Genomic DNA, 24698 nt, shown 5'->3' on the forward strand with positions numbered 1-24698 from the left:
GCGCCGCGCCCCCGTTCCCGCCGCCGCAGCCTGGACGGCTTCGGCCTGCGCCTGCCGCGCGAGCTCGCCGAGCTGCCCGAGTGGGGTGAGGGCTACCCCTTCTACATGGCCGTGGGCTTCCCGGGCTACGAGATGTCGGCCGACGACCTGGCGGGCAAGTTCCAGTTCAGCAGGGGCATGCGGCGCAGCTACGACGCGGGCTTCAAGCTGATGGTGGTGGAGTACGCCGAGAGCACCAACAACTGCCAGGCCGCCAAGCAGTTCGGGGTGCTGGAGAAGAACGTCCGAGACTGGCGCAAGGTGAAGCCGCAGCTGCAGAACGCGCACGCCATGCGCCGGGCCTTCCGCGGCCCCAAGAACGGGCGCTTCGCCCTGGTGGACCAGCGCGTGGCCGAGTACGTGCGCTACATGCAGGCCAAAGGGGACCCGATCACCAGGGAGGCCATGCAGCTGAAGGCCCTGGAGATCGCGCAGGAGATGAACATCCCGGAGAAGGGCTTCAAGGCCAGCTTGGGCTGGTGCCGCCGGATGATGCGCAGGTACGACCTGTCGCTGCGGCACAAGGTGCCGGTGCCGCAGCAGCTGCCCGAGGACCTGACCGAGAAGCTGGTCACCTACCAGCGCAGCGTGCTGGCCCTGCGCCGGGCGCACGACTACCAGGTGGCGCAGATGGGCAACGCCGACGAGACGCCCATCTGCCTGGAGGTGCCGTCGCGCGTGACCGTGGACAACCAGGGCGAGAAGCCGGTGTTGGTCAAGACGCCGGGCAGGGAGAAGCTGAAGATCACGGCCATGTTGGGCGTGCTGGCGGACGGGCGCAAGCTGCCGCCCTACATCATCCTGAGGGGCACGTACATCCCGCCCGGCAAGTTCCCCAGCGGCATGGAGATCCGCTGCCACCGCTACGGCTGGATGACGGAGGACCTGATGCAGGACTGGCTGGAGGTGGTGTGGCGGCGGCGGACGGGTGCGGCGCCCAAGCAGCGCGGCATGCTGATCCTGAACGGCTTCCGCGGCCACGCCACGGACTCGGTGAAGAGCTCCATGGAGAGCATGGACACCGACATGGTCATCATCCCCGGGGGCCTCACCTCGCAGCTGCAGGTGCTGGACGTGGTGGTCTACAAGCCGCTCAACGACAGCGTCCGCGCGCAGTACTCCAACTGGCTTCTGGCCGGGAACCTGGCCCTGAGCCCCACCGGCAACGCCAAGAAGCCGCCCCTGGGCCTCTTCCTGGAGTGGGTCATGGTCGCCTGGAACAGCATCTCCAGCGAGTCCATCGTCCAGGGCTTCAAGAAGTGCCACATCTCCAGCAATCTGGAAGACGAGGATGACGTCCTGTGGGAGATCGAGAGCGAGCTCCCGGGAGGAGGGGAGGCGCCCAGAGAATGCGACACGGACCCTGCGGCGGAGGCCAACTGACAGCCGAGGGCAGCCGAGGTAACCGGGCGGGCTGAGCGCGCGCTCCGCGCCTTCCCCGACTGCGCTGTTAGCGTCGCGCAGACGCCCTTGCTCTGGCCCTTCTTTTCCTCTGTTCCGAGAGCTCTCGAGCCTGTGGGGCAGGGCCAGGGGTGACGGCCGTCAGCGCCTCCTTTATGGCAATCTTGTGTTGCCGGGCTTTTTTGGGGGGGTTTTGCTCTGAGGCCTGGACCTGGGAGCACTTGCGCAGTAGGTAAAATGAACCAGAACGTTCAGTCTGAGAGCCGTCGTGCTCAAAGTCTGTGGGCCTGGAGTAGCATCGTCTGACGTTGCTCACTCCAACAGAAAGGGTGGCCCCAAAGCCAGCGTTTGTTCACGTTGAACACTCAGGGCCAGAGTGTGTATCTGATACGCCTGGAGCGTTCTGCTCCCTTTCGCTGGCCTGTAGGGCCGCCCGCAGGGGACGCTGTGATGGAGGGACAGCACCCTGTGCGGTGGGCCTCAGCTCCCAGTCCTTGAGTGAGGTCCGCAGAAGCCCACTGGCACATGAAAACAGTAGCTGAGGCTTGCTTTTCCCAAGGAATTCGCAAGTGTTTTAAAACATCATCTGAGTCTCATGACCTTCACATGGATGGAGCGAGCAGTTGCAAAAAGTTCTTGTAATCCACTGATGTCTGAAGGGAGGTATTTCTAAATCGAATCTTTGCACCAAAAAAAGAAAAGAAAACAGGGCACATATCTAGGACTACAGTGAATAAAGTCCAAGGACTAGGACAGTGGGCCTGGAATTTTCAGAGTTGAATGTAGAAGAGAAGCAGCTTTAAGAGGAAGTGGGGAGTGGGGACTAACAACACTAGTGGAGGTGAGCCTGCACGCCCCCCCCCATACAAACACACCTTGACATGGGAGGACGGCAAGCCAGGTACAGTGGGGGAGCGTGCAGAAAGAACAAACAATTCATTTTACACTCTTGCTCTCGTTTCCCTAATTGTGGATTAATTTGTTTCCCTAGACACAGGGTTTAGTATGAAAGGTCATTCCTTCTTTTACAGAGGACCTAGAACTACCTTGACATCTCTTCCTTCTGTAGCGTGGAACTGCATGGTTCCATCCTGCTTGCTTTTTCTCCAAAGGAAATGCTAACTGAAATCTTTGATCCCACTCCTTGCTGTGTGAGAGCAAGAGCGACTTATGTCTCCTTCCCTGCCCGCAAATCAGTGTCCTCACCCTCCTGAACTCCAGTGTAATTCTGAGACCCCTTGATCACCGTGGAGCCAAGAAGGAGTTCTTCCTGTTATGTTCAAGTTACCAAACTGCTTCCCCCCAGTGCCCCCTACCCTTTCCCTCCATGAATTCAGCCTCCCTTTTCTGCTGACCATTATGCTGTCTCCATTGGATAGCAAACTTTGCATTATAGTGAGTTTTTAATTCTTTTCTCATTTTACCTTTTTCTTCCCTCCCCTCTCCTTGTTACATATTTTTGTGCATTTTTTATTTTCTAAACTTTTTGCTACCAGAAGAGGAAAGGGAAAAGACAGGGCTAGGCTGCAGCTGTGAAGGGAGGCATTTACGTCTGGTATCAACCATGACCTTCTGCTCACTGTGAACACCAGTTCTCTATACAGCTGCCCTTGTGTGAACTGAAAAAGTGATAGAAGTAGTTAGGGATTCTCAGTAGACAAGAGATTTAGGAGGGGACAGCCGGGCATAAAATGGCCTCTCCTCATCTATTTGGAAATCAGACTAATGGAATAATTGTTTGTTAAGATGTATACGATTTCTAAAATCCAAGGGCTAATTCACACTTAGGTTCTCTCTGTTTTCCAGCAAATGGAACTTTTTGAAACAGGTGAGGACGAAAGTCCTCCAGAAGATTCCTCGAAGTGTGGCTGCACAGGGAGCAGCAGAAGGCCACAGGGCTCGCAGCAAGCCCGTGTCTGGACAGCAGCCTGTGCACGCCATCCTGCGACGTAGCCCCACCCTGCCCCACATGCACAAAGTGTCAGAAAAGGTGTCTGGGACCCTTGATTTCAGCAGAGACATGATTAGGGAAGAAACGGCTTCTGCCCCATTTTTTTTTTGTTTTAAGAGATGAATCCATGTGTCCATCAAAAACACTCTGTAAATACGAATGAACAAAGGTATTTCCTGGAGAAGAGACCATTTGTTCAACACCAACAAGAGACTCAGATGGGCCCAACTCCACTGGTGTCCTTTCTGTGGAGCACGCCTCAAGTAAACGTTTTCTTCGGCCTTTAAAAATGCCTGCAAGAGTAGAGCGTGCACCCGCACAGGTCAAGACTGCACAGAAGGCTTTGTGGCAGTGAGCCCTTTACGTACACCTGCTACCTACGTATTTGCTCTTTGGGAAAAATGGGATACTAATGGTAACAAAATTCAGATATGCTGGCCTGGTGCCAGCAGATGGCTTTTCTACAGACAAACTTGGTTACAGGAAGGTACAGGTTAAAATAAACTGTGCTGTTTTATTTATCTTCCCAATCTGGTTGGCAGCTAGAATTTTTTAGGATCTTCTTTAATGGCTCTATTTGTCATTATACTTAATGATAGGGCAGCATTTAGTACACGAGCTCTTCTGTTTCTCAGGCTGCCTGCAGAAGTCACCATAAATTATCTGCTGTCTACATGGTACAAGGCTCATTGACTCATCTGATACTTGTTTTGTTGATTTCTTTAATATTTTTATCACAGGGGTATGAGAGGACATGGGCCTTTAGCCACAGCTGTTTCAAGACTTCTAATCTCCTTCTACCCTGCAGGAATAGATGGGAGGTCTTTGACTTTTTACATTATAGTAATTTGCATTCCCACATAAGTTGTTACGAAAACATTCCTTCCAAGCTATCCATGCTACAAAAACTATGCCAGACCTTACAGACAAAGCCATTGCTCGAAATGTCATTCCAATATCAGATCTGAGTAACGGACTACCGTAACCACTTTTCCTCCCTGTAAACTCAGCTCATTTATATATTATACTGTTCTTGGCACCTTGAAACACCTATTTCTACTCAGGTACTCATTTTCCGATTAGTGATTCACCTTTCTCATATTTTTAAAACCAGTTTTCCTCCAAGGGCAGAAGGGGATATTTCACTTCGTTTCTGGTATCTGAATAACTTTCAGTATTTGAATGGTTTCCCCATTTGCTTTCACCCGTACTGAATTGTTATCTCAAATGGCATCCAAATCCAGCTACTTTTCATTCCAGAAGTTTCCATCCCCTCCACTTTGATTTAATTTATCCTCCACTCTTTATGTCCTGTTTTACTTGTTTTGGGAGCTTCCGTGATTTTATAAGACCTAATTTTGGGTTCCTGCACTGGAGCCATAGTTTTCTTACAGTGAAGAGTAGAAAATGGGTTCAACTCCTATTTCATTCCACCAACACCTTTTTGAGTCTCATCATCAGCTGACAGATGATGCCTTACAGGTTGCATAGCACTGGAACTTTCCTAGAGTAATGGCTCTACTGTCAGGGTTTTTCTGGGCTCATTCTTCCACTGACTTAATTATGATCTATGCTTACCAGAGTCCCAGTACACCTATGTTGCAGAACGGCTATTACCTAGAATTACCATAGCACATACTGAGACATAGTTGTACTCCCCAGTAGATAGAAATTGACCCCAACAATAAACTTTGATAATAAAGACAATAGGCTATGGTGGTTTTGTTTGTTATTTACCTGCTAGCATTGGGAAAGGTCACACTTCAAACTATCATTTATGTTTTATTTTCCAGTTTGGGGGGGGTTGTGTGTATGTATGTAATACCCTTGAATCAAAAAAGCATCTGTTCATGGGATGGCAGTATAAACATTGGTGTCTGAAGACAAAGGAAAGAAAAATGATACATGTGGCTTTAAACTGAACCAAAAGTCCAGGGCTGGGGTGCTAAGGGAAGGCATGGCATGAATGGCTTTTTTCTTTCTTTCTTTTAAAGAGTTTATTTATTTGAGAGAGAGAGAGAGAGCACAGGCAGAGGGAGAAGCAGACTCCCCGCTGAGCAGGGAGCCCAACGTGGGGTTCTATCCCGGGACTGAGATCAAGACCTGAGCCGACAAAGTCCCCCAGGCGCCCCATGAATAGCTTTTTTCCTCAGTCATGTTTCACATGTTCTCGGGACGGTACATATCACATGAAGGAAATACATCGAGGGGTACTAATTTTAAATGAGTGAAGGCATGCTAGCAAGTTGAACAGAGAAGAAAACTTAGTATCCTGTTTTCATAAATTTCTTTAAAAATGAAAGCATGAAGAACGTACATGCCCTTTCATGGTGTGCTTTCAGCCAAATTAATCCTGACAATTTACCATGCCCATAGATTCAATTAAATAAGTAGTAGTCTACTATCCAAGGATAATCCAGACACTTTCCCTTTTTTAAAGCCATCAGAATCAAGTGCTGAGCCAATCTGTCGGCCACGGCACGTTAAGTCTGACTCCTAAAACCCAGCGTCCTTACCCTTTTTCTACATCCTGGAGGCATTTTGGCAAGAGCCAAAAATAAGATGGAACACAGACATTTATCTAATGGTCAAAGAGTAACCCTTTGTAAGTTAATTGTGAAGTCCAATCAGAGACATCCGGATGGCTTCAGGGGATGGTGGGGGGTGGCGTGGTGTCTGAGGAATGCGTGTTGGGTGATCACAGCAGGGGTGATCGGAGGGCTAAGAATGTGTGCTAACAAGCTGGCACTCTGGGTGCCTGGTATAGAGTAAGGTGGGCCTTAGCCAACCCGGTTTTACACATTGATAACACCTGTAGCTAAAAGACAGTTGCACTCCAGGAAAAATAAGCTTTAAGTCTGAAATGATCTGGTTTCTAACAGCTTTTTCCTCATTGGGAGAGTTATTTTTCTAACAGTCACAATTTCACTCAGGAACTGCTGGCAACAGTTAGAGTTGGAGCCAACCTTTGGTGGAACAGAGGTGTTCAAATCTTTCAGGGTCTCTCCTGAAAAACCCTAAGTATCCCTCTACCTTCAACCCCATCTTTCCACTTTACAAAACGGTTCTTGAGGAAAACCGGCATGGAAAGCAGATTTTCATGTCGGCCCAAATCCTAGGAGGCAAAGGGAATCCTCTGGTATCTTGTGGTCCTACCGGAGTAGGTGACTCTGCAGATGGAGGCCACGTCCTAGAGAGCAGCAAGGACTTGCCATCCGGACTTCCTTGGAAGCCGTCACTGCAAGAGGCAGCAGGCTGTGGCTGAGGCTCCAGGCCGCTGTCCACCGAAGGACTGCATGAAATTTAACACATGCTTAGCCTTAAGTCCCCAGATGTACAGATAGCCCAAAACAAAACCACTACATTCAGCTAGATGCCGGTCCAAATTCTTCTAAATCTGAAAAATTATCCAAAACACTAAAGGACTTTACAGACTTGTGCCAAGAACTGAAACTGTTTGTTTATTTTTTTTGTCTACACATCACAAAAGGAAGAAATGACATACCTAAGTTGGAACCTGTTCTTTAATCTTTCTCATCTGGCACATCTCTGAAAAGTCTGCTAAGATCTCACAGAGCAGGGCTTTTCAAACTTATGTAGGAGGCAGTATTCCTTATATGTTTACTTTAATAAACACACAAAAGGAAAGTTTTCTCCCAAAAGGTTTATTTGCCACATTTGAAGTACAAAATCAAACACGCAGATCCAAGTACTGAACCATGTATACGTATCCATACATCTATCACTTAGACCTACACAACCATCTGTACATTCTAATACAGCCACCTCTAAAAAACAAACTTTATTATTAGTAACACTGCCAAATGCAGATAATTGCATAGGAATTGGGGAATTTCTAAGTATAAATTCAGTATGTCTACACGGGCTTTTTAAACCATATTTGATAGGAATAATCAACAGATGAACTTGCCAATCGAAGTCTCTGGGCATAGTAACTATAAAAGAAGCTTAAGTCATGAGAAAAAAACTTTGTAAGCTTAATTAATTCCATTCCAGAATTTTTAGTTTGGTTTTTAATGCAAAGAAAGGACTTTATTTTGTCTAACAGCACAGCATTTCTCGGTCCTATTTTCCGTGGAGTTGTAATGAACGTTGGGGGAGATACCTGTATCTGTTAAAAATTAAACTGGTCACTAAAGGAGGTATATGATTTTTAACACTGTGTGGATTATTTCAACCAAAATGCAAGAGCCCAGTTCTTTAGAAGAAAGGCAGAAATTTTAGGCTTGCCGGATAGAGAATATATGCTGTCGCTGAACACGCAGGAGTCCTGCTGATCCCTTGTTCTAGGACGTCACCTACCTCACGTGCAGACCACGGGGTACTCAGCCTCAGATGCCTAGAAACACCTCCCTTCCAGGCACAGAATTTTATCGGTGCTCACCCCCACACCTGGGAGCACAGACACACGAAATACAGGTCATTATCTAAGTCATATTTGTATTAATAGCTTCACAGTAGCAACACAAAATGTACTCGGTGTCACATTTCCATAGGAAAACTTATATTTACACTGTACACTTCAGTCTTGAAATGTGGACCCAAAAAACATTCAATTCTCCATAACCAATGAATTTGCTGAGGGTCCCGTACCCTCAGATCACCCTAACTCAGCAGAGCAACAGCCCTTCCTTGGCCGCCAGGCGCTGGCGGTGGACTTGGTCTTGCTGCAGCTCTTCATGGTTCGGATGCCAGAGTTTCATGATGACCCTTTCAATGTTGAGAGCATACACGGTATGTGTAGGAATGACTTCCCTGTGTACCTGTGATTAAAATATTAGCATGTTTCCAATTACATCTCTGTATATTTATTTTTCCAACACACGAAATTAAAAAGTAAAGGTTACATCAACAAAACACTCACACAAAAGATGCACGAGCCTATCAACTGTAAGCCAGAGCCCAGTGAAGCACCAACCAGCTAACAAGAAAACAAAGAACTAACAAGCTTCTGAAATCGGAGTAAGGGAACAAGAAGATTGTTTTTCTTTCCTTTCTTTCACTGGGGACATGGGGGCTGGGAGAGGTAAGTTAGGAAGGAGGCCTGGGCCCTGGATTTGAAAAATGAGGGCAGTATTAATGGCTTTAATAACAAACTGAAAACCAAAACCAGGAGGAGGAACAGCTCCTGAATCTCTCTATCAACGCGAAGCAACGTTGAAACTCTCTATAAATCCAGGTCAACCGTAAGGGGCCAAGAGTTACCTGCAAAGCTTCGAAGAGGTCATACATGTTGACTGGAGGCAAAGAGGCAGGCAGAGTGTCCCCGGAGCACGCCAGCAAGAGCGCGGCCTGCTGCTCCGCATCGTCAGGGGGCGGCTGAGAAGCTGGGTTCTGACCGGCACAAGGAGCAGAAAAGGCTGGAGGACTGAAAACAAAGCCAGTAACTTCAGGAAGGAGACAACGAAACCACCAGAACAGAGATGGGCTCTACTGCTTCTTACTAAAAACACCTTCTAATGAATGAGAAACCCAGTTACAAACCCAATTATTTTTTAGCTAGTATATACATGAGTAGCCCATAATTTTAATTTTTAAAGGCAGCTCCTCTGTCAGGCCGGAAGCAAAATGTAGAGCAACTGCACTGACACTCGTCTCTCCCCAGTGTTAGGACACTCACTGAGCTCAGGATACTGAGCCCAAATTGTTCCCTGCCCTTAAAGTGCTTCTAGTCAGGGGAAAAAAACAGACCTTAATTAAAGGAAAATGGAGTTGAAAAACTGACTTGGGAGAGGAAGATAAAACGTAACTGGAGACACCAGGGTTGAAAAATAGCAAAAGACGACACAGCATAGAATAAGCAACAGGGAAACGTGGACGATGGAGAAAACTCAAATCCTGCCAATTTCCTAAAACAGGACCCAGCAGGGCAGTCAGGCATAGTTTCTGCATCACCATACTGTAGGAGATGACCGATACAACGCCGCAGAACATCTAGGAGGTAAAGCAACAGCGAAGAGGTGACTCGGACAAAAGCAAGCGCGAGGTCTGAGTGCGAGCATGGGCACCGGACAGAGGCGGCCGTGTCGGGGAAACGTGCAGCCGAGGGGAAGGCAGAAGCCCTCCAGGGACTGGCCAGCGGGGGAGAAAGGGCAGCTCGGGGGGCCTGGCAGGGTCACAGACACTGCTGCCAGCGTTCAGCCACTAAAAGGAGTCCCCCCCTTTTTTTGGTTTCATTTTTTCTAGAAAAGAATGACTTACAGAAGAGAACAAGCACTCATACACAGGTAGGCCTGAATGAGATTGAGATTGTAAGTCGTCACATCCGGCAATCTAAATATAAATAGTGAACCTAATTTAAGACCGTGCTCTTCAAAATGGGCCTTGTGAGCCCCGCAGAGTCTCCCGCCACGAAGCAGGCCCTGGCACAACGCCCTCCACGTGCTGTCAACACTCTGCTGTACCAGCTCTCCTCGCCCCTTTCCCACCACATCTCCTACCCTTCCTTCCTGTTAGTCCTTTAGCATCATCACTCCCACCAGCCTTCCCAGTTACACTTCTCTCTCGGAACCTGGACCTCCGGGTCATCACCCTAAACCAACCAGACAACTGGTGTGCAAAGAAATTCAGTCACTTCAGTTACCATGAGAAAAATTACATCATTGCCTTTGTCTTCCCGAAGGCTTAAAATTTGGACTAAATAATTTGCAGGGAAGGATGAAAGGAAGGTGGAGGGGTGAAAACAGACAACACATGGATGAGACGAAAGGTAATCCAGGGCATGTCTTAAAGTGATGACTCGGGACATGACAAGTCCTGGGAGCCGTCCATGCAGGGTGGTGGCCCCCCGGTCTGGGGCCGAGACCAGGTCAGCCAAGAGCAACCTGATGACACCCCTCACGGGCCACTCCCTTGAGCTACAGACAGCTACAGAAGCCACGTAAGGACATAGAGAAACACCTCCCACCCCTCCTCCCACCATCTAGATGCCCAACCTCAACCCAATAGTCACAGGCCATGCTTCTGAGGGAGGGCAGGCCCACTTCTACCAGCAGGCGAGTGCTGCCCCTTAGGAGCCCTCAGAATGCACTGCCTCAGGGAACTCCATCCCACCTCAGAAAACGGGGAGTACTCCCGTTAAACCACGTGGGGCGGCCCCTGCAACTTCACTTCCGAGAAACAGTACCACATCATTCACTAGTCATCATGCAAGGACGCAACTGAAGAAAGTGAAACTGCGCTGCTCTCACAGGTACTTCAGACTCACAGAGACATGATGCCCAATTACTGACCATTGGTCTAACACACCACAGTAGTACGCCAACTAGAAAGGACGGCTGCAAAATCACAAGAAACTTCAGATACCTTTCTATTAAGTTGTTGTAAGCTACCACACTATTCTTCAGGTACGGCTGAGGGGTTACGTTACTACCAAAGGCATATTTAAAATGACCATCACGTAACCGATAAGCTTTCCTTCTTGACACAACTGATGTCAATATATCTTTAAGGTGATTCTGTAAAAACAAGAAAGAAAAGAAAAACAGCATGAACTCCTGCTTAAAAGCAAATCATAAAACTTCCACTGACCGAGAAACGTCTCCCAGCATTTAGTGTATGGAGATACGAGACAGGCCAGCATGCGGTGCAGCCAGATGCGTGTTTCCCGGAGCCGGAGGGCGCAGGGAAGACAAGAGATGTGATATTTCTATTTAGTTCTATTTAATATGGTTTGCTCTACATGAAATTTATTAAAGACGTTATTTCTAGCTCTAAACTGGCTTCTCTCTCAAGGATTTTCAGATAGCGTTAAATAAAAGTACAAAAATAAATACATGAAATTTTTAAAAGGAGGCAGCCTACCTTGAAACCTGGCTTAAAACAGGACAAAAAGTTTCAAGACGTAAGGTTTATTGGTTATAATGTTCAATCTACTAAAATCCTTGCATGAAAAGAACCTTGGCTCTCTCAAAAGCCACATATACAGATATATAGGAAATAAACAAGAAGTTAGGTATTTCGTATCTCTTTATGAGAACCAAGTACATAAGAGAGGAATGCAAAATGTCCGTGAGAATAAAGACACAGAGCTGGTCCCAGTCTACTATTAGTAACAGGGGAGTCAGTTTCAACTAGACCAACAAGATAATCTCCTATCCAGGCCTTAATGATTTAATCTGTCATTTCCACACACGCAATTCATTTAATGTTTACAACTTCCCGAGGCAGCTACTATGATCTTTGAGGTCCATGTGAGGAAATGGGAGTCCCCACGTACTGGGAATTACCCAATATCGCCTGGCATACCTGTGACTACAGAACCCAATATATTTTGTCAAAGAACTAAATGAATAAAGTGAATGGATCAATGAAAGAGTACGCAGAGACAAGAACCCCAGTGTTTAGACACCATGTCTAACACTCTTTAAATGCTGTGCCCCAGCCAAAATCAGTGATTTTCATCTTTAGGATTCTCAATCCCTTTTTTTTCCCCTTAAACACTGTTCCCCTGTTAAATCAAACACCAAATCAAGCAGAAGTGTTACGCCATAAATTAGGGGCGCCTGGGTGGCGCAGTCGTTAAGCGTCTGCCTTCGGCTCAGGGCGTGATCCCGGCGTTCTGGGATCGAAGCCCCGAATCGGGCTCCTCCGCTATGAGCCTGCTTCTTCCTCTCTCATTCCCCCTGCTTGTGTTCCCTCTCTCGCTGGCTGTCTCTCTCTCTGTCAAACAAATTAAAAAAAAAAACAAACAAAAAACACCTTTCTGAAGCGCTTAGTCTGTTAACTGAAGGCAACTGCTTGGACTACGAGGCGCTTCTCTCCTCAAAAGAAAACCGTTTCAAGATGATAATTCTGAGATCGTGACTTTTCGGTTCTTTTCTTGCAGTACCAACTTTTAACAACACGCACAAGCTCGTTACATCCAACCTGTAAGATTGTTTCCGCCACCAGCACACCAACCTCCACCGCCTGGACCACAGCGGAGACGGCCTCCTCGGTGACGTTGTCCAGCCCGTGCTCGTAAGCGGTCACTATCATCCTCCCTTCAAGCTGACCCCGCGTGGGGAGCATCATTGTGTGGGAACAAAGTTTCAAGTCATCGTCATCTTGGGGATCCTTTGCCACAAACTGCTGGGCTCCCGAGAGGGGATTTTGAGGCTGGAATCTATGCTATGGGTAAGAAAACTTTTCAAAATTATTCATCACAGCGGCAAGTAATAAGACAAACAAAAGTAACCAATTTACTGGACCTGAGAGCCCACAAATTAATGCCTCCAAAACCATACAACAGGGGTTAAAAAAAAGAAAAAGTAACTCATGCACAAATAATCACAGATTCACACCCATTACAGAGTAATACTGAAGACGGGCATTAAGGGGAAGAATGCAGGATGCATAGCACTTTATTCCATTCAATCAGTACCTTGGCAATCACAGCACATATGGCCCTGGGCTCAAAATTACAATTAGGGGAAAGGAGACGATATAAACCTGTTTTCAAATAAGTCAGAGCATTTTAAGTATACTTGTAAGTACACAAGTTCTGATAGCAGAAATATATAGTAATACTCCAATTATGCTCTAAAAAGCCTAGCCAGCCAACATAACAGATCTAATAACAGGCATCCCAAGAGAACACCAGACAGTGTAACAATTTTATATCATCTTCTATTTAAAATCCTTAACACAGAATCTCGCTAACACACAGTCATTCTAATTATCTAAAATAGCTTCTCTTGGGGTGCCTGGGTGGCTCAGCTGGTTAAGCACCCGTCTGACTCTTGATTTCGGTTCAGGTCATGATCTGAGAGTCATGAGATCGAGCCCCAACTAGGGCTCTGTGCTCAGTGGGGAGTCTGCTTGAGATTCTCTCTCCCTCTGCCCCTCCCCCTGATCACAGGAGCACAGGTGTGCGCGCTCGCTCTCTCTCTCTAAAATAAATAAATAAATCTTTAAAAAAATAAAAAAAAACCTGGTATTTCTCAATCTTTTCCCACCCATAAAACCTCTGGTAGATTCAGACAGCCCATCATATCCTCCATCATCAGCTGGGAGATACACTGCTGGTAGCAAATAGGACCGGTCCCTGTTTGAAGTTTGTTATTACAAAAGAGACACTGGTTGTTTTTCCATTTTTCAAGTATGAAAAACTGTATTTTATATCAAACAACCCTTTTTAAACCAAGGTATTCCTCTTTGGAGATACTGATGCCCTCCAGATTGGATACAATTGGTAGAAAATACAGAGCAAAGGTAGCAATAAATGTTTGTTGGTGTTAGTCAATGACCCTATCAACACCTAGTCAAATCTAGAAAAGGAGTACTTTTGAGAAACTTTCTTCCCCAAATACAAACAAAAAAGCAAGTTACTCTAAAATGTTTACAAATGTCATAGCCACATGCCTTCATGGCTTCTCTGCTGATCCCCAAAGGCTCCAGGCCTAGCTGGGTATCACCAGGATCCCTCCAGAAGCCTCCAGGCATCCTGGAGCCCGGAACAGAAGTCCTCAATGTAAGAAACATTATTCCTTCCAGAAAAATATTTAAGAGGAGAGAGAATACAGGCGTACTTTTTGAATCATTAAAAAAATCATTAGGTACTAATGAAAACATGAATATTTATATAATAACAAACTAGAATTATAAAAATTCAGACACTTGGGACTCACAATCTTTGGAACTCTCGTCAACTTCAAATACAGTAACATATTTCCTCCTTGAATCATGCCCCCCTTTTTTTCAACTCTACTACCAGTATTTTAAGATTTATTTAGAAACTAAAGCCAGTTTCATCACACCAGCATTTAAATCAGTTGTTACCAAGATCTACTGAATAACAACCTACATCAAATTTCTGACGAACAGAAGAAAGCTTTTTTTTCCCCTTTGGTTTTCCAGGTTTAGCTGCAGAACCCCCCGTCCAGGGCAAAGATCCAGCACCCTCTGTGAGAGAGAAAAATCATAACCATAAGAGAAAATAATGACAGTTGTCAACTGCTAAGTTTGTTTTCATTTTGGGCTAAAAAAGTATGGCATGCTCAAGTAATGAAAATAAATAATAAATGCTTCAATTCAGATCTTCCCTTTCTACTTTCTAAACAAAATTATGAATCCTCTCAAATCATGTTTTTTTCAGCTGTAGGCCAAATTATTCCTTTATGAAGACACATTTTGTTTTCATATTTTAATTACTGTTTATTGGGTGCTTTGTTTGCTCAAGAGTAGCAGCAGGATCAAAAAAGTAGGACAGAAATTTCTAGTTCAAGATGGCGAACAGAGCACATGAATTTATCTCCTCTCTCTTCCAAGACCCTACTAAAAATGGTAATAGTGGAAAGTAAACAGCACATATCCACAACAGTGACAAAAAGGAAGATTCATGAAATAAGATGAGATCTCAACAAATTTCAACAATGAGCTAAAAAGGTGCTGAATTACAAGCAGATGCATGGAAGCCGTAACTGAGGCTAGGCAAGGTTGGGAAATGCAGAAACCAGTCAACCTGCACAGCAGAAATCCACAAAGAATCTGGATTTGGCGAAGGTAAGTACAGTGGAAACCAGGGAGGGATCAGTAAAGCTAAAAACGAGATTAATGGAAGGTCTGTATTAAAAAATCATCTTCACAAACCCCTTTACTCACCACTAGCAGTGCGCTCAGTACACAATAAAAATGCAGGGTCCCCTGTTCAAACATTTACAATTTCAAAGCAACCACAGTAGAGCACTAGGCCAGGTACGGGGCCCTTCTGAGTTCATGGGCAGTTCACAGGCCCTGAAGCCAGCCCGGCTCACGCCCGTACATAGCACAGTATTTACAACAGCAGGGGAAGGGGGGCGGGGGGAAAGAGAATGGAGGGTTCTCCTCTAGTTAAACTGAACAGAATTTCTGGGATTTACGAAGGCAGTTGGTATGGGTGTTGGCACCCTAGAGCACAACTGTCTGCATGCTGGCATTTGAGGAACCCCAGTTTAGCTGGCCTCCCGTCGGCTCACTCTAAAACAAGACCCCCGGGCACGGCATACTTTACTCTTAAACACGTATAACCAGACATCTGATGATAATCTGTAACATGATCAGAAAGACCAAGCTAAACACACAGAAAAAAGAGGTCCCAGATTAAAGAATTCAGGCAACACAAAGGACTTCAAATAATTTCTAACTGGTATGTTCAGAGAAGTTTGAAAAGATGTAGATTCATAAAACAAAAAGAAGAGATTATAAAAATCGCTGAATTAGAGAATGCACTGGAGGGGCGCCAGGGCGGCTCAGTCAATTAAGCGGCTGCCTTCGGCTCAGGTCATAATCCCAGGGTCCTGGGAAATCCCTGCTCAGCAGGGAGTCTGCTTCTCCCCCTGCTTGTATTCTTTCTTTCAAATAAATAAAATCTTAAAAAAAAAAAAAAAAAAAAAATGTATTGGACAGAAAGGTTGAAAGAGTTGAGGAAATCTCACAAACACAAAGCATTAAGACAGAAGTCTAAAATCAGTAAATCCAGAAAGAGGTTTAAGCTCCAGTGAGGAGCTAAGGAAGTCCTACCAGAAGAACAAGAAACAAAGTAGTTGTCTTTGAGAAGAAGTCTAGGAGTGGGAAGGAACGTTGCATTATAAGACCTTCTGTATCATTTCTTTCTAACCATGAGTGTACGTATATATAAAGAAAAAAAACACATCAAAATAATTCAAGCCCATTACAGTACACTTGAGAAAAAACTACCCCCCCAAATTTTTATAAGACAGAAAAAAAAAAAACCCCACTCATCATCTAAGCAAAAACGTTATTTCCATTTTGATGCTTTTTTGAAGAATGAGTTTTTAAGCTTTTTTAAAAAGTCTGTCAGTTACCAAAAAGCTGTTTGGACACTTATGAGCGCTGGGTGATGCAGAGAACTGGAGTCACTTCGCTGTACACCTGGGACTGACGTAACACCACATGTTAACTGGACTGAGAAGTCAGGTTCCTCCTCCCCAGCACCTCAAATATCTTTGGTACGCCCAGGTCTCACGGATGAGGTCAGCCAACCTCAGAAGACTCCCAGAGAAACCTACTCCTGCTGGATGGCCTGGATGGCAGGTGGCGCTGCTGACCTGTGGCCACATTCCAGGCGAGGAAGCAGAGCACAGTCCTAAGGACTGATGGACGACAAGGACAGCCTTCCAGAGGCAGGCAGATTTCAGTGTGGATCCAACACACCTGCACTTACTAGCTGGGTAAGGTGTCCGTTAAGTTTTGCTTTTCTTTCTGTCTTCCCTAAAGTTTGTTTCCTAATCCATAAAAAGAGGATAATATCTACCCTGAAGAGCTGTTGTGAAGATTAAAAAGAATGCACAGAAAGTGTCTGCTGCATTGCACTCGATCACTGTTATTAAAATCATCTTTCCTGCCTAGCTGAGAAAAACAGAAAACCCATCCCTAAGTATTATACATACAAAGAACTATTTCTATATTTTACTTTTAATAGAAATCATCTCTTTGTTGCCAGCAACTATTAATTTCATTTTGAGGAAATATGTACTTTGGGTGTCTGATAGAGAAATAACCTCTCAAATTCCAAATGTTTCATCATTTATTTTAAAATAACCAGTAACAAACATTCATGAATATCAAAGGTTTAATTTAGTTAAAATCAGTCACTTAACACTTACTAATACCACTTCATATTTGTTTGGCATTTTTTACTTTCAAGAGCACTTTTTCATATGCTCTTTTGTCAGCTTTTTTATACATATATTGCAGGGCAAACATTACTGTATTTTATAAATGTGAAAGCTAAGAACACCCAATAATTAACTATCCCACGTAAGCTAGTGGCAAAACCTAAACCGGAACCTAAGTCTCTTGACTCCTGTCAACCGGGGTTTTTACTCCCAATCATACCACTCACCTTTCGCACATATGACACTTTAAAATATACCTACATAAAAAGCAAGATCTAGTTCTCACAACGTTGGCTTTCCTGATCAAATTAAATTTTACACAGAGGAGCGGATCATCTTTACGATCTAACTAGCCGAAGTCCATCTCTATTTAAAGAAAACAGACCATCGGAAGTCTGACACATGTGACAATGTGCAGCAAAGGGCAGTGTGGGTAAGGGAAGCAGTCCCTACTGACCCCACTCTCCATAAACAAATGCTCACTGTTCACTACACCAGTGATGACTTTTTTGAGTGTGCAGGACTTGGACTTTAGGAGACTGTATCTGAATTCTTTATCATACCGTAGAGGTTAGCAGAGAGAAATGACAAAAGTACTAGTAGTCACTTCCACATAAAGATGACCGTCACAATCACCAGAGGCCCTTTAAAAACAAAAATATCCAACTTAATCTACAGCAGGAAGTACCTATTAATCCAAGCTTTTAACAAGAGCTCAGGGTAAGTTTTACTGCAAGGCAAATTTTTAACGTATTTAATTATTTATCTTTGACTACTTGATTAAATTAAGATGGTTGAAAGAAGTGACTTGTACCCCTTAAGCTCCAAAACATTAGGGGCAAAGTAGTCACTGTTTTATCTCTAACTCTGTAGGCTGAAGTGACAGACTTAGCTTCTACCTATGTCCCCAACACGCTGTGGCCCTAACCTTCCAGGCGCTACTACCCTACTTGAGGATACAAGTGAAAGTTCGGGTTTTCACCATACATAGTGGTTTCCCTCCACCGAACCCTAAATCATCTTCCCTCCATCACGGTAATCCTCTCCTAACACCAGCTGCCTTCAGCTTCTCCATTCTGACTGCCCACCCTCTTCCTCACTCGTCTTTCATTTAAGTAACCTAAAATCAAGCTGAATGGAGAGTAAAGACCAAAAGTCAATATAAGCGCAAGGAAATCACCTGCTTTACAAAGGTCCTATAACACAGTCTGTACCTACATATTAAATGTTTTCTTCTGAGCAGTTCAAAGAACATTTCATTTACAAGCAACAGATGTGTCTGTTAAAGGAAGCGAAAGCCCAGTGCTCCATGGCTTTGCTGACTGACATACCTGGAAGTATTTCCACTCTCTTACCTGGTGTAGACACCAAAATCTGACAACGCGTAAGAATAGCCAGGAGGAAATCGTTGTGAGAATGGACTGAAAAAGGGAAGATCGTCACAAGTCAAATACGAAATACTGAAAACATAAGGAAACCATTATTTGACTTTGGTTATCCCCTACCCTGCCATTCTTTACACTTTATTTTAAATATCCATATTATTAAAATAATCTTACACACCACTAAAAACCCAATTTTATTCTTTTAAGTGATAAGACTGCAAAATGTATTGCAATTTATTATTGCAATTACCTATTTGCCATTTATTACAAATCCAGGAAAACTTCAGAATAGTAAAATAACTCCCCAGATAATGATTTTACCATTATCCTGTGTGAGAAGTCTATGAGCTTCAAGGTCAAACTCTTCTTTGCTGATCTTCTGCTTGAACCACAACTTTAAGTTAGCCCAGTACCTGCAAAGGCAGAAGCAGTATTAAGAACCAAGGGGTCTGCTTCTTTCCCCGATTCATTCACCTTACCTGCTCCAAAACCCAGGGAAGGAAATTCTGCACTCCCTATTGTATTATGAGCTGAGGTGTGCTCCTCCCCCCAAATTCACATGTTGAAACGCTAGCCCCCCTCAGCACCCAGGATGTGACTGTATTTGGAGACAAACCCTTTAAAGAGGTAATTAAATTAAAATGGCCTCTTCAGGGTGGGCCCTAAGCCGATGTGATGGGTATCCTTGTAAGAGATCACGGGACACACACACGCCAGACAGTGGCCACGTACTACCCAGAGGGAGAGGCCTCAGAAAAAACAACCCTGATGACACCTTGATGTCAGGCTTCCAGCCTCCACAACTATGAGAAAACAAACCTCTGTTGTTTAAGCCACCCCATCTGTGATATTTTGTGACGGCAGCCTTGAGAACCAATACACCTAGGCATCAGAATTACGTGGAAGAAGTACGTGGAAGAAAAGTTTTTCCCAAAAGGGACTGACAGGTAGCCACATAATCGGGCTCATGAATCATTTAGTCAAAAACCACAGTTGTACCCTTCCTTCCTCACTGTTACCATTCTAAAAGACCTACCCTCCAGAATCCTACATTTAAGATTTATATTTTAAAAGTATTATTATTAAAAGCGTTCACTTTTAAATATTAATTTCAAATACATCAATTTTCTAATTATTAACTACAGTTAATACTATATTGTATATTTCAAAGTTGCTGAGAGATCTTAAAAGTTCATAAGAAAAAAGCTTTGTAACTATGTATCATGACAGATATTAACTTACTGTGATGATCATTTTGCAATATATATAGAATACTTGTTGCACACCTGAAACTGTTATATATCTATCATCCCCCAATTAAAAAAAAATTTATATTTTAAAGACCTTAAAGTCGGCTGAAGTAATGAGTTTCTAAAACACCTCACCACAAAATTCCCGTGGATCTGAGAAACTCAGTGGTTTTAAAGTGAAAACCAACTACTAACCATAAAAGGTACCAGTTAACTAGCAGGGAAACCAACTACTAACCATAAAAGGTACCAGTTAACTAGCAGGGGAAAAAAAAAAAGATTTGATCCTTTATGCCTTAATAATATTATTAGAAACAGGAGTAAAATATGACTTTTCACGTCCACAGCCCTTGATTCAGTGCTTAAGGAAGCTGCTCCTTGCTCACAAAACAGAATTAAAAATTACTCAGTCCATGTCTTACAATCACTTTCAATTCACACTTAGCTACTTTCTGATGCTCACTTGAGTTCCTGACGGAAAAGAAAAAAAAAAAAAAAGATTTCTATGGGGTGCCTGGGTGGCACAGCGGTTAAGCGTCTGCCTTCGGCTCAGGGCGTGATCCCGGCGTTGTGGGATGGAGCCCCACATCAGGCTCCTCTGCTATGAGCCTGCTTCTTCCTCTCCCATTCCCCCTGCTTGTGTTTCCTCTCTCACTGGCTGTCTCTATCTCTGTCGAATAAATAAATAAATCTTTAAAAAAAAAAAAAAGATTTCTAAATGAGATGGTGTAAGGCTCTCACTGCCTTCTTACACCCATGGCAGGGCTTCTCCTGACACAGATTGGCTTCCAGTCCTCTTCGTATGTATCTCGCATGTAACCGGCTATGTATGCGCCTAACTGCATGCAAAGCTTGGGTTCATGTGCCTTCTTTTTTTCCAGGAGAAAACCATGGCTTTAAGGGAGTCAAAGTTGCCCAAGACCCATTTCACTCAACAGCAAAATATGTTTAGTTCTAGAGTTTGGCACGACTTTTTACCTGATACTCACACACTCATAAGTCAATAACTTCCCAACAATGGACACTTAAATGCTTTTTTTTTTTTTTAGGACAGGAACAATTATGATATGAAATAAAGCTCCACAGAAAAAACAAGTCTTTTCCTGTCCCATTCTATCCAACAAAAGATAGTAAAATCAGACAAATTACATTATTTAAAAGCCCTGTGTCCCTATTTTCCAAGAAAGATGCAAATATATCCGTATTTTGAGCGTGAACTTTTAAGTAAAACAAGGCTCTACCAGGGAGCTCTGCCAACATGATACTACCCGTCTTCTCCAATGGCAAACCTGCTAACCCAAAGAGCCAGCACCCGTGCTGAGATTTGGCAGACCTGCTCCCCAGTCCTGGTCTCTGTGTTCCCTTGCTGTAGAGCTGTAGACAAATGACTGTTTTCCTCAACAGTTAGTTGAGGGAATGGTCAACCTCTATGAAGGTGAGGGTGAGGGGAGAGAAATGTAAGTGGGTCAGACTAGGAAACACTGAAGATACTCGGAGAAAACGAAATAACATATGATCAAAACACCAAAAAATCCAACACCTCTTTTAAAACAGGACACTCTCCTGGGTACTACAGAAAGTGAGTTACCTGCAAAGGCCATGTCTTTCTAGAAGCTGACAAAGAGGACGCCTGGACCACCAGATGAATAGAAAACAACTCTTCTCTGGGTTCTCCATATACTCTCTCTGTTCTACTTACCAGCAAGGACCACGTTTAAATGGCCAAGTCATAGCAACCAAAGCAAAGCACTCACGGAAGAAACATGAGAAATTACCCTATAGAGTATCATAGAGCGTTCAGCCAAGAGGCACTTTTTAAGGAGCAGGGGAAACAAGACAGAGAGAGAATGGAGATACAACTTACACGAAACAACACAGCGCCACTGACTATTCCTGCACAGAAGCGGATTCTGACTGCGGCGTTAGTGTCCGCGGAGACCCACACTACAGGTGCACCAAATTTGGCCCCAGCATCTCTAGTTGATCAATACCTGACAGCCAGCATTGGCCTTTAAAGACCAAGTATGAACTCCTAACTTCCGATTTCTGGCCACCGTGTGTGATACCTGTGGGATCACAGAAGTCACCATCACATCTAGTCAGTAAATCACACCGACAAGCCAGATCCCTCAGAGTTATCATGGTGCGGAAACACTTTCAAATATTTTAAGCATCCTAGACGGAACAGCAAAAAGTCAATTATGCTTAAAAAACCGTAAATTTTAGTAGTCAATATTACAAAAGAAACTATAGTAATTAATGAATGGTGAAAACTGTTAATTTTACCTATTAAAATAATAATTTCCAATTAATTAAATAGGCAAAGAAATTCACAGTAAATATGAATATTAAAATGTAATTTTAGGTAGAATATTTTATCTTTGGGAGTCAATAAATGTTCACAAAAGTTTAAATAAATATGCCCAAATAATAGAGTTTAATGCTAGTGTTTGTAGAAGTTTGGTCAACGTTCATAACATTAAAATAATCTTTAAGAATTATATTTTGTTGGGGGGAATGAAACATGAGAGACTATGGACTATGAGAAACAAAGTGGGGGCCTCAGAGGGGAGGGGGTGGGGGAATGGGATAGACTGGTGATGGGTAGTAAGGAGGGCACGTATTGCATGGTGCACTGGGTGTTATACGCAACTAATGAATCATGGAACTTTACATCGGAAACCGGGGATGTACTGTATAGTGACTAACGTAATATAATAAAAAATCATTAAAAAAAAATAAAGCGCTTAATCAGATATTTAAAAAAAAAAAGAATTATATTTTGTTTGGGGCGCCTGGGTGGCACAGATGGTTCAGTGTTAGGCTCTTGATTTCGCTCTGGTCATGATCTCAGGGTGACACTGAGTAACACTGAGCCCCACGACAGCATCAGGATCAGTGCTTCTCTCTGCCCCTCCGGCTCGTGTCTCTCTCTCTCATTCTCGAATAAATAAATAAATCTTTTAAAAAATGATAGTCTGTTTCTAGTTTTTCTGTTTAGGCCATGAGTGTTTCAGGAAGTCTAAAAAGCATAATGTCAACTCCACCACCCCAAAATTTCACAAGGAAAAATTCCAAAATAATGCACGACATCCAAGTAACTTCAGTGTAGTCATACTAAGGAATATAAAGAAAAAGATACGGAGAAGAGGAAAGTGTCCCCCAAATGCCTCGCTCCTCCAGCAACAGGACGTCTAAAGGACCACCTAAGCGCAATGCAAACGTGTGGAAAGTCGCAGCAACGACACAGGCGTTATAGCCGGAACATTTAAAATGCGCTTCCTATATTTTTAAAAATAAAATTGTCGGGGCGCCTGGGTAGTGCAGTCGTTGAGCGTCTGCCTTCGGCTCAGGGCGTGATCCCGGCATTCCGGGATCGAGTCCCACATCAGGCTCCTCCGCCGGGAGCCTGCTTCTTCCTCTCCCACTCCCCTGCTGTGTTCCCTCTCTCGCTGGCTGTCTCTCTGTCACATAAATAAAAATAAAATCTTTAGGGGCGCCTGGGTGGCACAGCGGTTAGGCGTCTGCCTTCGGCTCAGGGCGTGATCCCGATGTTATGGGATCGGGCCCCACATCAGGCTCCTCCGCTATGAGCCTGCTTCTTCCTCTCCCACTCCCCCTGCTTGTGTTCCCTCTCTCTCTGGCTGTCTCTATCTCTGTCGAATAAATAAAATAAAATCTTTAAAAATAAATAAATAAATATATAAATAAATAAATAAAATCTTTAAAAAAAATTAAAAAAAAATAAAATTGTCATAACCATTAATGTTCTGAAAATCTCCAAACTGCTGCCTGAAGCTCTGCAGTATATTCTGGGGCCTCGGCCTCGGCTCAACGACTGTTCTGACCCCCGCCGCTCAGCGCGCGCCCCGGCAGAGGAAGGGTGCCCAGCCGGACGCGAGGACCCTCGGAGGGCATCAGTGCCAGGGCCCAGGCACGAGAGGCCTAGCGACACAGTCGCCCCAGACCTGCCTTCACATCGGTTAACCGGGAACCGCGGCCGCGCCCGCCTCCGGTCTCTCAGGAGGCAGCGCCTTCGGAGAACGTCCGCTGCGAGCTCCTCCCTGACCCGCAGTGATGCTCGGAATTTCCCCCGGACGCTCTGTCCGCCTTTCGAAACGCCATCGGAGGTCTACGACGCCAGGTCTACGCGGCGCCGACCTCCATCGGCGGCCGCCTCCAGGAAGCCCTCCAGGGGCGCGTCGGGCTTCCGCTCCCGCTTCCCGAACTCCGCGCAGGGCCCGCAACCGCTGGGCAGGCCCCGGGTGTGCAGCGCGCCCCTCCCGCCCCACCCAGGGCAGGTCCCGGGTCAAGGCGCCCGCCCGAGTCCCGGGGGAGCCGGGGAGGCCCGGCCCCTCCAGCTGGGCGAGTCCGGCTCGCGCGCCCGGCTCCGGCTCGACGAGCCCGGAGGCCCCGCCGCCCGCGACGCTAAGCCGCACAGGCCTCGGGGCTGCGCGGGGCGTCTCCAGGGCGGGTCGGCAGCCCGAAGCCAGGGGAGCGCCGGCGCGGAGACCTGGAGGCTGCGCCACGACAGCTCTTACTGTTTCACGTTGTCCCCCAGGGCCTCGCTGAGGTTCTTCTTGGCCGCCTCCAGCTCGCTCACAAAGGTCGCCATTGCTCCCCACGTCTCGGCCCGACCGCAGACCGCTCTGCACAGTGACCAACAACCGAAAAACTAATTCCGCGAGAGTCTAGGCGCTGGAGGCTCAGGCGGCTCCGTCTGTCCCGCCCCCAGCCGCTCAGAAGACGTTTATTTGGTTTTCGGCTCCGCCCGCCTTCCTTAAGAGAAAGTGAGCAGGCAAATTCACAGTTTTCTCGGTCCTCCCGCTCCCGCCCCCTCGAGTCACGTGATTCGTGTCCTTCGGCTCTCCCGCGCCCAACTTAAACCCGTGGCCAGAGGGGGCTGCAGCGACGCCTGCAGGGCCGGTACTGCCCAGCTCTTGCAGTCTGACCCGCGGGGCAAACTCCGAATTCGGCCGGGTCCTTCACCGAGATGAGCATCTTCCCCCGCAGGTCAGAAAGTAAATGAGAAAGACAATTATCGTAGGATTTC

At 45.4% G+C, this 24698-nt stretch overlaps 2 protein-coding genes across 3 annotated transcripts; one reads left to right on the forward strand and one right to left on the reverse strand.

The window, feature by feature from the left end:
* Nucleotides 1–5098, forward strand: POGK (pogo transposable element derived with KRAB domain; the record flags this gene model as incomplete). The annotated part of the gene is made up of 2 exons (XM_034667640.1): nucleotides 1–1440; nucleotides 3247–5098. A coding segment is annotated over one exon (1422 nt), but the record flags the coding sequence as incomplete, so codon positions are not given.
* Nucleotides 5099–7040: 1942 nt separating this feature from the next.
* TADA1 (transcriptional adaptor 1) lies at nucleotides 7041–24424 on the reverse strand. Of its 2 annotated transcripts, none has more exons than XM_034666672.1 (8): nucleotides 24187–24424; nucleotides 18717–18808; nucleotides 18366–18431; nucleotides 14199–14296; nucleotides 12281–12523; nucleotides 10718–10869; nucleotides 8618–8780; nucleotides 7041–8175 (listed from the first exon to the last, which is right to left on the reverse strand). In XM_034666672.1, the coding sequence occupies exons 1-8, from the start codon at nucleotides 24258–24260 to the stop codon at nucleotides 8023–8025; spliced, it is 1041 nt and encodes a 346-aa protein (XP_034522563.1). In that variant the 5' UTR covers nucleotides 24261–24424; the 3' UTR covers nucleotides 7041–8022. The 2 variants fall into 2 exon arrangements, with proteins under 2 accessions (XP_034522563.1, XP_002918510.1); XM_002918464.4 differs by having other exon boundaries at nucleotides 8023–8175; nucleotides 12314–12523; nucleotides 24187–24416.
* Nucleotides 24425–24698: the final 274 nt, after the last annotated feature.

This window comes from Ailuropoda melanoleuca, chromosome 8 (assembly GCF_002007445.2).
Source record: "Ailuropoda melanoleuca isolate Jingjing chromosome 8, ASM200744v2, whole genome shotgun sequence".
NCBI classification, from domain to species: Eukaryota; Metazoa; Chordata; class Mammalia; order Carnivora; family Ursidae; genus Ailuropoda; species Ailuropoda melanoleuca.